The sequence below is a fragment of the Pholcus phalangioides genome, unplaced genomic scaffold (genome assembly GCF_987345545.1).
Source record: "Pholcus phalangioides strain wild (caught in Gottingen) unplaced genomic scaffold, Ppha-v1.0 ptg000004l_1, whole genome shotgun sequence".
Classification (NCBI taxonomy): domain Eukaryota; kingdom Metazoa; phylum Arthropoda; class Arachnida; order Araneae; family Pholcidae; genus Pholcus; species Pholcus phalangioides.
Window position 1 is genome coordinate 20381378 of NW_028301597.1, and position 13162 is coordinate 20394539.

Consider the following 13162-nt stretch of genomic DNA (forward strand, 5'->3'; position numbering starts at 1 on the left):
TAATCATAAAAAATAGATCGATAACAATCTTGACCACTTCCGTTACAAAATTTAATCTTGTAATTTAAATTTTGAAAGAAGTGTTCATCTACTTGATCAGTCGAATTTCGTTGAGACATCCTAATGTAAACACGAAATCACCAGCTGGCTCGTTCTGCGAAAACGCACAAATGTGATGGTGCAAAACCCGTCTTTTCAAGTTCGACAAGTTTTAAGAATAGCACGAGACGTCCTAAAGTCCATGGGCAGATGCTATACAAGCGCAGATGCTTCACGGTCGAAAACGCTCCTAAGCCAGGTTTTCCAGAGCAGATTTCCTATATATTCTAGAAACCTTGGGTTTCTACAGTGCGCGCAGCGTGAAAACGCTGATTGGTAAAAAAAAAAACTGAATTTCAGGTTTTTAACCAATCACGCTGCACACGCCGCTAAAGTTCTACGTCTAGGAAAACTCGGCTTTAGGCTTAAGAAACCGGTTCCTGTGGGCAAAACAGCACTCATGTGTGCGACCACTACTTGTGTGTCGCACGTGAATTTTCCCGTGCGGAGGTAATCGAGATCGTCCATAAAAGATATCGCAATAATTGAAACAGCAGAAGCTTATTTTCAGAAATGAACACAACTAAACACAGTATAATCATGTTTATTTCTTAGCCCTAAAATGTCAAAACTGTACCTTCTTATGAAGAAATGACACGATGAAAATAAATAAGCAATACAGAACAAAATAAAAATAGCTAACATCCAAATGAATTTCATAAAGGTACAATTCTAGCACACAATTGGTGATAAGTAACCCTTTTTCCTGCTTCTCTAAAAGCTTCCGACAATTGCACAACCAACATTGACTACACTCAACAATTATTGCTAGTAAGAAAAACACAAGAACATTACATATTATTTAATATTATAGAAGCTGCACATGACGGGGGGGGGGGGTCTTCAACCTTTCACTATGATATACCAATCATGCTACATAGCAGTGTACATGTATTAATTATTTCACTCAGTTCATTTTCGAAATAGCAGGCAGGTCACAGCGGGACTTATGTTGAAGACCATGGAATGGAGAGAAAAAAGTGCTAGCACAAACAGAACAGCTTTGATAATCAACATGACGTAGGCCTAGAGATGCGAGGTGAGAATATTCCCCTGGATGTGAAAATTTGAGAAGAAAAAATATTATTTTTTTCTCTCAAATAACGAAAAGAAATTTTAGTAGTTTTGTTGATATGAAATATAATTCAGTTCCCGTTGCTTAAAGCATGTATAACAAAACAATTTCTGGTAAGGTCACCTCATAATGAAAAGTTTTATTCTCAGGGAGAGGTTTCAGAATTTTTTGTTATGAAGATTTCTGAAAACCTTCAAAGATGAAAAAATTTCTTTCAAAATTAGATGAATTTTCACGAATAAGTTCAAAGCTAAACAAAAATGGAGCTATTCTTATGACCACCTTCATTCTAAAGAAGATACAGAACTGTGCCATTTTCTTCAATAAACTCACCGAACACATACACTCTCATATTTTTTACAAGTTGTTCAATTCATCCATGTCGGTTTCATTTTCTTGCTTCACAAGTTTAATAATATCGTGGGCTACAAACTTTAATTTTCTCCCCTCTTTCTATGGACAATTCCTTTATGCTGTGTGTAAGAGGTTCTGCAGCGCTTGTAGCAATTTTAGAACGCAACTTCTGTCAAACACATTTTAATGTTTCTTCCAACTGCATAACAGCACCAATGTTTTCTGTAGAGTTCTCCTCTATAAAACCTTTCTGAAAGTGCGGGCCATTTCACTGGTTTGAAAATATGTTGCAGACAATTTTAGTGATCTGTAAATGTGCCACAGAACACTGAAGTGATCTGGAACTTCAGGTCACTCTGAGTCATCCGCAAATGTGCTTTGGGTCAATTGAGTGATCAGTCAATGTGTCACAGGTCACTTAATCGATCTAAGAATGTGCTGCAGACCAGTTAATTGTAGTGAGAATGTGTTGGTTATTTAAGTGATCTGTAAATGTCCCCAAGTAACTTGAGTGATCTGTCAATATGTCACAGGCTACTCAAGTGATTTGTAAATGTGCTTCGGACTACTTAATTGAAGTGATAATGTGCTGTGGGTTATTAATCTAATCTGAAACGGCGCCCCTGGGTCACTTGAGTGATTTGTAAATGTGCTGCTTAGTTCATTTTTACAAAATTAGGTTTGACATTGCAGGTCACATCAGAGGACTCACAGGACCTCATTTGACCCGCAGGCCATGGGCTGAGTCATATGCTCTATAACCAGAGCGAGCCAGGGTCATAACTAGGATTTTTTATAATTTTATTTAAATATAATTATAATTTTTTTGATAATTTTATAACAGTTCATAAAGTCGGGGAGGGGGGTTTAACACAGGGTGCTTTGTTCCCACCTAAAATTGTCGCCCCCCCCCCCAGTTATGGCCCAGACAGGAGCCTTTACCCAAGCAAGCCCCTGTCGCGAGCACTGGTACGCTTATTATCAAATGAAGAGCACTTTTAAGGCAACATTGACATACATCTGCACTCATTGTAATTCTTGAATGTAATTTTTACAGGTGTCTAATCGAAGTGTCGATCTAGTGCTCATGAGCACGATATTCAGTGCCATAACTAGCCATTCCTATGCCCTGTGCAAGAATTTGCATTTAGGAAACCCCCTTCCAAGTGGGCCCCGTGTGGGTCCACTGACGATATTGAACATGAGCAGAAGAAACACTCTTGGTGAAGAAGCCTAACGGTGAACAGGCTGTTTTTTAACATACGTCTTAATGGCATACCTTCTGCAGTTTCCAAATGAAGAATAAATTCTGATCCACATTAAGCTTTGCTTAACCTTTTTATCTACTGATGGTACATTGAAACACCAGGATAGCTAATTTGTTATGTACAGACATGTTAGAAATCCAAGGTTTTCCTCGTCATTGGCCTCTATCATTGCTTTTTTTTACTCTATTGAATTTTAAACTACTGTGAATAACTAATCTGATCCTGTGAGAACAGTTCTGCATCCTCTGAGAATACACACACTTTAGTGTAGTTATTTTTGTTTCCAGGAAAATATCGAAATACGCAGGTTTTGCTTTCACAAATGTAAATGGTAACCAGAAGAAAGGTTTGATGATAAGTTAGGGGAGATAAAAATAAAAAATTCATATTTCTCTGTTGCAACATCGGCACGATCATAAAATTTGTTATAATTACATCTGGGTCCGACTATATCCATCACATATACTAGACTCATTTGGAATTTTTTTGATATGAACCACTAGGGCAGAGGTTCTCTAACTGTGCGCCGTATAGCAGTGGTTTTTCTAAGAGACTCTTTGTTAAACTGCTTCGGGGCACTGCAGATAGGTGTTGATTATGGAAGGGGGGGGGGGGCTGTGGGTGGAAAAAGTGAGAATCCCTTGCTTATTATGCATAATTACAAATAAAGGTTGAAAAAAATTGTATTTATCAAATTTACCAATGACATTTGGTTATTATGCATAAACACCAGTGAAAGTGATTTTCAGTATTTATCAAATTTACTAACAACGCTTGGTATTATGCACAATCTCCATTAAAAGTGATAAATTCATCAAACTTACCAAGACAATGTAAGTATGTGTAATAAATGATTTATCACATTTATCGTAACATATACAGGGCGAACGTGACATGGGTAATGCGAAACGAAATTGGGTAATAGATGAGCCTAAGCGGAACATGAAACACCCTACCAACCCTGTTCTATCTCAAATCATTTCCGTGTTATACCAGATAGTCTATTATGGGGGGGGGGGGAAATGTGCGAAGCCTGAAAAAAAATCTGAATTTGTGAAGTTTCTGAAAGACCTATACACGTAAACTAAGCACACACTTGGAAAGAGCATAAAAATCATACAATGTGACATCATTTTCATCACAATATCTGGATTTAATGGCAAGCTATAGGCGCTGAATGATTTCCAAAGTTCTAAAACAAATTGTCACTAAAATTTTTCATTCCCAATTAAGCAAACACCTTTCTAGCTAAAATCTGTGAAATTTACCAAAAACTAGTGCGTTGGACCATCTTTCAAAAGAGCCTAAAGTAAACCATATTGGTGATCTGGTTCAGAAGAAATTCAGTCTTTTGTTTGCAATATATCACTGAAATCTGCGTTTGTCAAAGTACTTTCAGTAGGTTTTGGCGATGATTTTTCACTTCACCAATCTCTCAGCTCTTGAAGCTCACTGTTAAATACAGATATCCTGTAGATAGAGGTAATGCCACAGAGAATAGGATTTTTTTCTGCAAAATCACATCTTCACTAAAATCTGTATCCACCAATTACGAATTTGCTTCAATATATATTTTGACAAACGCCAATTTCAGTGATGTGAGCTAAATTTCAGTGACGTTTAGCAAACAAAAGGCTAAATTTCTTGTGAACAGGAACACAATATGGCTTATTGTAAGTTCTTTTGAAAGCTGGTCTAATGGCTAATTTTTGGTAAATTTGATCAATTGTAGCTAAAAGGGTGTTTGCATAATTGGCGATGAAAGAATTTTAGTGAAAATTCAACAATGGACTTCGCTAATCTTTCAGCACTTGTAGCTGAATCCAGATATTTCAATAAAATTGGTGTCGCCTATTTTATTGAAATTCACAGTATTTTTTCTGCTTTTTCCAAATATGTATTTAGGTTTCTCAGAAATTTCACAAATTTGGGGTTTTTCAGACTCGACATATTTTGTAATTGAATATCCTCCTACAACTTGAAAATGGTTCGAGAACTTGAACTTTGCCATGACGGCGACAATTTACACAGTGCTTGTGATATCATTTCTTGAATCAAAAACAAAAAAACAAGTGTTTTTTTTCCTTGGCTAATTTCATTGAGGATAATCCCCCCCCCCACCCCCACAAATGTAGGGATTTTTTACAATCATGGGCAAAACTCGGGAGATATAAGCATTTTATGTCTCCAGGAGTCCGGAAAATTTATTAGAAATTCAGGAGACTTGGCAGCTATGAAAATGTAACACTTCACTACAATGACAGGTATTTTCAATGATGTGAGGCAAATAAAAATTGATGGAATGCAAGGGAAGGTTAATGAACACTTAAACGATTCAAGGTTAAAGCCTAAACTAAACGATGGGAAACTCATATTCCAGATGATGAGTTAATGCCCTGATGACTTAGAACGATAAAATGTAAAATATTTACATCAACACTAAAACATCTGCATAGGAATTGGTTCAAGTTCATTCCAGACAAACAACATTCCTCGCACTCTCGTCAGCCACCTGATTCTGCATACTGAAGCACTTGTCGTAATCCCGATCGCTCACTCTCAGCTCTGAAAGCATCGTGACCTGCTTGTCTCCAAGAGCACTATACCGCCGTTTCCGGAAAACAACTCTGCTGGATGAGAGTCCGTTAGCACCGTCGCAGCTTCCAAAGCCAAGCGTGTCCAACCTCTTTAAGAATATACGTGCCATGGCAGCGTCTTGCTCGCTGGAATGAGCACCGGAATACTTGGGGGCGAACTTAGATTCGATGCACTGTGCTAAAGTCACATCTTTCATTCCATGGGTGAGGATCCTTCTGATCTGGGTCTTGTAGGTGCGGAAGAAGTCGTCGTCAGTCATCACCGCCACAGTCTGTGCGGAAGTTGTGTTGTTCAGGCCATTTCTAATCGCTGGCGATTCAGATCCACCATCAGGCAGTATTGAAAATGAAAGTCCTGAGCCAAGTCCTACACCATTGCTTAAGGGCTCACTTGCGGAAACAGCGGTATCCACCGGAACACTCAACCCAGCTGATCTTATCTCACTGATCCTTGGCTCATTTGTAGAAGTCTCTGAATTGGGGACAATGGTGGGCATCGTTGCAATAGTTGGGGTGCTAGGTTGGGTACTACCGAGCAACAATTGACCAGCAGGAGTGGGAGCTGATATGCGTGATCGAACAAAATTATTTGCCATATTTCGGTTCCGTGGGCTGTATGGTGAATACCTGGGACTCATCTGCTGCATTGTATTCACTCCTCTCGGAGAGTAAGACATCGAACGAGTGGGAGAGATATGGCTGCGTTGCGTATTGAACAGATTGGCTCTTGCATTTATCAACCTGTTTGATCCAGGACTTGCATCGGGTATAGTTACCACTGATTCAACACGCTTGGTGGCGGATGCTGGCGAACATTCTAGCATTGTAGGTTGAGCAAGAACATATTTCTGCTCAATCACATAGGCTAAGACTTGTCTCGCGTGCCATACTGTATCGGCACTGATTTCTACTGGCCAAGTGGAAGACTCTGGAGGAGTATTCCAGTTGATAGACTCAATCACATTTTCCAGAACATGAAGAATGCAACTCAAGCGAGCCAAGTAACACAGTGCTGGGCGAAAAACCTTGTCAACATTCTTTCTTGCAAATTGTTTGGCTTTGTCTGATATCTCGTCGTGAATCTGACTGAATTTTGTAACAGCTTCTTCACTCAGCTTGTACACAAATTTAGTAGAAGAGTGTAGATTGATTATCTCTCTGAAAATACGACGCAAAGTTTCTGCTTGAGATGCAACTGAAATATCTGAGAACTTGGAATGATGCTCTTCGGCACACACAGTTAGGAAACAATCTTGGTAAACCTCTTGAAAATTTGGCACAGTTGTCAGAGAGGAATGAACCATAGCGGGGCGAGACAAAATGCAGAAATTCACGTGAGTTTTTTCCAATAACCTCTTCGTAGTTTTTGAGCTTGAGAACCATGATGCGCCATCATGTAACCGCTGCATGATTTCCAATTGTCCATCATCTTTCAATTTATCGTGAAGAACTCTGGTGCTGTTGTACAACCCAACAGCTTGGCCACCATTTGCTTTCAAAGTGTCCTTCAGCTCTTCCAATGTGATAAGATCAACTAAAATCTTTTCGCATGTTACTCCTGCGTCATCCTCCATTTTTGTCGAGGACAATTCGTCCTGAACATGTAAGAGATTGTTTCTGAAATGGTTGACAATGTCTATCCGGCGGAGCGTAGACGGAGTGATAACCAACGTCCATGCAATAATCTCCTCCTGCCATTCGGGACTGAGCTCTATAACTGAATCAGGCCCCATACAGGCAGCACAACAAGTCAGGAGCGGGAAAAGTATGCACTTCTCGTTACAACCTATAGTGGCAGCATAGCTCTTGATGAAATCCTGAACCAACTGGGAACAAGCTTGGTCAAGAAGGAAGGACACAGATAGAGCTTTCCTGAACCTTCGTCCAAATTCTTTGGAAGTGACTGCAACTGAAGCCATTGCAATGCACCTAAATGGAAAGAAAAGGAAGTCAGAAATAGCCAACTAAATATATTACATGGAAAAATTGGCAAAAAAACTATTAACTGGCCACCACTGTGTTGCGTGCACAAATTGAACCACATAAGGTCAGGGGCCTGTCCAGACATTTCTGTAGGGTCCTATTTTGGTGAAAATTTTCCTTACTTTTGTGAAAACATCTAGTAAAACATTTGAAGCGAAAACATCTAGTCAATTTATCACAGAAGGAATGAAATGAAAAATTTATGGTTTCATTAACATGTATATGTATTTTGTGAAGGGTCTGGAAAATGAATCCAAATCTTGGCTGGACAGACCCCTGAAGGTGTCAGCACCAGGGCCCGACTTGAGGGGGCTATGCAGGAATTGGGGAGTTCCTGCCAGGGCTGGACAAATCTATTGTCTGACATGCCTGGGCGCTTATAAACAATCCCTACATTTCTAGCTACACTGTAGTAGAAATTTAGCGCATCATGATTGAGTGATGAGCCATTATGCCACTCGTGCTGAAATTTCTGTGGGCGACATTTAACAATACATACGTTTAATTAATTGTGCTGGAATCCAACATCCACCGTTGGAGCAATGGTTATAGTACGAGACTCATGTACCGAAGGTTGTGTGTTCGATTCAGTGTGAAACCCATCCAAATTTTTTCCCCCATCCTGCCATTTTTTTGTCATTTATTGATTTACTAAAAATTGTTTCCACTTCTGTTTCTGATTTAATCAAATGCAGTTCACTGTATCGAGAAGACAATAATAATGGCTCACGAAATGAGTGTCCAGCTATCATTTACTGATTCAATAAAACATGCTTTCATTTTTCATCAATGAACTTTGAAATTCAGTTTCGCCCAAAACTCTGCCTCTCTTGACATCTCGTTAGCTTTTCTGCTCACAGTAACCAATCACCAGTGTGCTAATACTTCCTCAATAATGAATTGAGATGATTTTCTTCAATTAAATCGTTAGAGGTCTTTTAGAGGCCCGGAAAACGTTTCAAAATCTGGCATTGCCAGGCTAAATCCGGAAAGTTGGCAGGTCTGTTAGAAGAGAGCCAGGGTTTATATTTTTATTCCAGAATATTTATTAACGAATCAGGTGAGGCCACTGTAGTATTTAAAAAAGTCCCAATATTTATAATTTTCAATCTGATATCTGTTTGTCTAGGACGTTATATATTTTACATACCATAGACCAGCAGTTCTCAACCTTTTTTGACTTGCGGAGCCCTTTTTAGTATATAATTTCTGTGGTGGAGCCCTGTTTGACTCGAGGAGCCCTTTTCTTCTACATAATTTTTATCGCAGAACCTTGTAGGCCTCTCTTATTTACTTATCTATCAAATTTACAGATCCATTTTATTTTCCCTGAGTCACCGCGGAGCCTCTGGGAGGTGCTCCGTGGAGCACTGGTTGAGAACCGCTGCCGTAGACCATAGTTTCCCAAACTTTTTGTTACATCTCCCCCTTGTTCAAAAATTTTAACTTCTCATCGCCCAGAACTCAAGCTAACCCATAGGATACTATACTAAATCCAAAGCTTTTACCGCCCCCAGGGGCAATATTGACCACTTTGGGAAACACTGCCATAGACTCTCGCTAATCCAGCACATATCAGACCAGGGTGTGCCAAATTACTGGGAAGTGGAAAAAGTCAATTTAAATCAAGGGTGCTTAAGTGATCTGTGAATATGCCAGAGTCAATTAAGTGATTTGTTCATGTGCCAGGGGCACCCAAGTGACGTGGCGGTAAGATGCTCCACTACCACAGTGAAGGTTGCTGTCATGGTCCCGGGTTCGAATCAGAAGGAGGATATAGATATGATATTTTCCTAACGATCTTGAGGCGACCATTGATAGACAGCGCCTTCATTTCCAACCCATCTCATCAATGGCTGTAAATTGCAATATAGCGATATGGCCAGAGTTGAAGTAGTAGGGGTCACTTAAGCAATCTTGGAAGGTGCTGTGGGTCATTTAAGTCATCTGTTAATGTGCTGCAGTCTACTTAAATGACCTGGGACTGTGCCAGGGTCATTCAGGCCATCTGTGAATGTGCTGAGGGTCCTTAAATGATCTGTAAATGTTCCACAGGCACCTGAGTGATGTAGGAAATGCACACTGCACCACTTATATTCTGTAAATGTGTTATTCAGTTCACTTTTACAAAATTAGGTTTTAGATGGCTGCAAGGGGGCACTTGGGGGTCTGCCCCCCCCCCCAAAATGTGAGAAAATGACCAAATCTATTGTTCTATCACTTTGGTTCCCTCCCCCGGACGAAATTTCTGGCTATGCCTCTAGATGAAGGGCCACATCAGATGACACAGAGGGTCGAATTTGTCCTGAATGGGTGAATAAATAATATAAACTTCTGCACACAGAAATAGTGACATGTTTTATTCTCCCATGCAAGAAGAAAACCTATCTAAGAATGCCGGATTACTGGACGGGTTAGACTAGCGCACAACTAGATTACTGAGGCCCAACTGTATTTTTAATCATGATTTCCTTTTATTTAATCTAAAAATGTTTGGTTTGCTATTTTTGTTTATATTTACCATCATTTTTTTTCATTTTTAACAGCCATTAACCCCTTTTAGCAATGTGTTGGAGATTTTTCTTTCTTTGACAAGAAAGATGTCTAAAAGTATGACTTCATTTCGCTATTGGAAAATTCTTGTCATTCTTTTTTGGACGTTTCTCTTGCCAACACATTGCAAAAAAGATTGTACTTTACCTGTTCCATTTGTGTAATTGCATGCGTTCGTCGATCATCTGATAACAGCAAAACAGGTGATTGCATTGGAAGCATTCCAGACTTGTGTGTGCGCTCAACTTAAGCTTTGGGCTTGGGATATTGATTTGTAAACTAATTTTGAATTAGTTTTTTTCTTCCTATGTCACTAAATGCTGTGGGGTGCTCTAACACTACTACTTTTCCTAAAACGACACATGCACCTCTTCCATAGTCCTTTGTGGAACGTTTAATAAATTAACATGTTAGAATGCATGTGTTGTGATCCTAACGTGAAGTTTGTTAGGGGTAGTGTTGCCATCTGCAATCAATTTTTTTCTCACTATAAGTGAAGTGGGCTTTGATTGCTCGGCTCCTCTTTGTTTCTCGTTTATTTGATTTTAACATCTTTAGTGATGTCGATGATGTCTGCGAGCTCTCAAAAGATGTGTCATGCTCTCCGCTCCATCAGAGCTGGACTCCACGTCATCACGAAGCGGAAACAACACCTTCCGTCTTCAATCGGTCTTCCATCACTGATTCTAATAGAGCAAACACTGGCTCTTGCACCAGTCGGCTCAGAAACGAATTGGGTCGAGAGTGGATTATGGCACAGAACACCCATCAATTATTAAAAATTAAAGAATTATGAATAATTGTATTGTGGGCCTGTTGCTCTCTAGGCTTTCCAAGAGCCTAATAATATGGGAAAACTTGCCTGTCCCGTAAAATACAGGACAATCAAACTTACAATTTACTCCTCCCGGCACAGCATCCTGTATCCATGCCTGTGTAGAAAGAGCACTTGAAAAGTGAATTCAGCGCCCCCTCTAGTCCAGCGCTTGGGGCATCGGTCCTGCCTGCCCCCCCCGTTTCCGTCTACAAGATGCTTGCACAATTCAGCAGTAGTGATATAGTGCCCAACACCGGAGATGGTGTAATTGAGGTCAAACCTCCAGACCCAGAATAGATAGCATATTAAATTTTTTAACCAATAAATCTACAAGCTCCGATAAGGTGCCCGTTGAGACCCGCGGGCCCCCTCCTTATATCTTCAAAGACTTGAGAAGGATCCCCATGTAAAGAACACTTAACTACGAAATACCAACATTGATGAGAATGAGTTTACATACTGCCGAATCGAAATGCATGTTAATGTTGAAGAAATAAAGTACTCACTCCTCCGATCTCTTCCCATAATTCAATGATCACGGCGTAATTAATAAACAAAAATGGCGAAATAAAACGTAAACAAAGTTTCCATTCATATGGGATGTTTGATTCTCAACTTACTATGATCGATCCACAGCTTTAATGAAAGACACGCTTCAGTTGATGATGAGCGCACAATTTCTCATGAAAGCGTAAACCACGAGAATCAACGTCGATGGAGAGAAAGAGGAGGCCGCTGTCGAGAGGGAAAACTTTGTTTTGGTTATTTAGGCCGACATGGAAGCGGTCATCTTTGTTGAAAGGATTCGTTGCCACAGATTTTCGATAAACATTGAAAAAAAAAATGGAAAGAAATATTCGATTCCAATGAGTGTTACTTTGACGAAAGAATTGTGGTGACATCTATGAGCAAATTAAACAAAAACTATCATGTGGGTTTCTTGATGGACGTCGTCATAAAAGAGCTGACTATATTCTTCTGAAGGAAATTACAGAATAACAGAAGGTGAAGAATAACAGCTTAAATTTTCCGGGGGTATGTCTGCAGCACTGATAATGGAGCTGACAGGACTCCAGCTATGAAGAGCCCATGAAAAGTCTGGCCAGAGGCAGATCCATCTTAGTAGGCTGACCATATTTCCTCGAAAGAAATACGGGACATTCGGATTCCAAATACGGGAAAATACGGGACATTGCCAATTATCGCCAAGAACAACGCCAAAAGTGAACAATGTTGCCAAATATTGCTGAAATTACGGAAAAATCGCAATGGCGGGAAACGAAGCATTACTGCTAATTGCTGTGGATTCCACAAAATAAAACGTTCACCAAACCAAATATGGGAGAATAATGTTATTTGTAGTTGTAATTATCATAATATAATTTATGAGTTCAAAAATTTCTTCAATCTTTGACTTCAATAAAGAATAAAACTCCAAGTAGGCGTCATGTAAAAAACGGGAGAAACCGGGACACTTTTGTCAAAAAGTCGGGACGGCTAGAAAAAGGGGAAAAACCGGGACTGTCCCGGGAAATACGGGACGTATGGTCACCCTACATCTTAGGAGCATCACCATAGGTGGAGATGGACTTGGAAGTCTGGGGGGGGGGGGGGCACGGTCATTATCCGGGGGGCACGATGATGATGTCAATGATCAATCTACTTCACCTTTGATGCTGTGGGTCAATGCCTCCCTCCCCCCGTATGTCCACCCATGAGCATCATGAGTAGGCTGACCATATTTCTTCGAGAGAAATACGGGTAATTGAGATTCCAAATACGAGACATTGCCAATTATCACCAAAAATGACGCCAAAACCGAACAAAGTTACCAAATATTGCTGAAATTACGGAAAAATCACAATGCCGGGAAATGAAGCATTACTGCAAATTGCAGTGGATTAAAATGAATTCCACGAAAAAAAAACGTTCGCAAAGACAAATGCGGGAGATTAATAATCTTATTTATAGTTGGAATTATCATAATATAATTTATGAGTTGAAAAATAGTTTTAATCTTTGACTTCAATAAAGAATAAAAATTCAAGTGGGCCTCGTGTAAAATACGGGAAAAACCGGGACACTTTTGCCAAAAAGTCGGGACGGCCAAAAAAAACAGAAAATACCGGGACTGTCCCGGGAAATACGGGACGTATGGTCACCCTAATCATGAGTGACGAGCCAAGTGATTTTTCTGAAGCCCTTTTACCAGGCAAATTCTCAAAAATTTTAACCGGTTCTCATTTTTGTAAGCCCCCTTTTCTTGAGGAAATGGGCCGTGTCCGGGTGTGCCCATGCGTTGAGGGAGGATGGCCAGAGGACCGGCCAAAGATTCTGCCATGGACTAGAGTTGGAATTCTAAGTAATTTTAAGGCCCGGTTTGAGAAGTTAATTTTCTGCCCTGGTCTGTGTGTTG

At 39.9% G+C, this 13162-nt stretch overlaps 1 protein-coding gene across 1 annotated transcript; it reads right to left on the reverse strand.

Moving 5' to 3' along the window:
• Window positions 1-4883: 4883 nt before the first annotated feature.
• LOC149086730 (uncharacterized) lies at window positions 4884-11558 on the reverse strand. The gene is made up of 2 exons (XM_089231086.1): window positions 11367-11558; window positions 4884-7322 (listed from the first exon to the last, which is right to left on the reverse strand). Exon 2 carries the CDS (start codon window positions 7310-7312, stop codon window positions 5267-5269), a length of 2046 nt encoding a protein of 681 aa, XP_089087212.1. The 5' UTR covers window positions 7313-7322; window positions 11367-11558; the 3' UTR covers window positions 4884-5266.
• Window positions 11559-13162: the final 1604 nt, after the last annotated feature.

What these genes read in the sequence shown, in the direction of transcription:
- LOC149086730 (XM_089231086.1), bottom strand. Translation starts at nt 7,312, where the DNA reads ATGGCTTCAGTTGCAGTCACTTCCAAAGAATTTGGACGAAGGTTCAGG.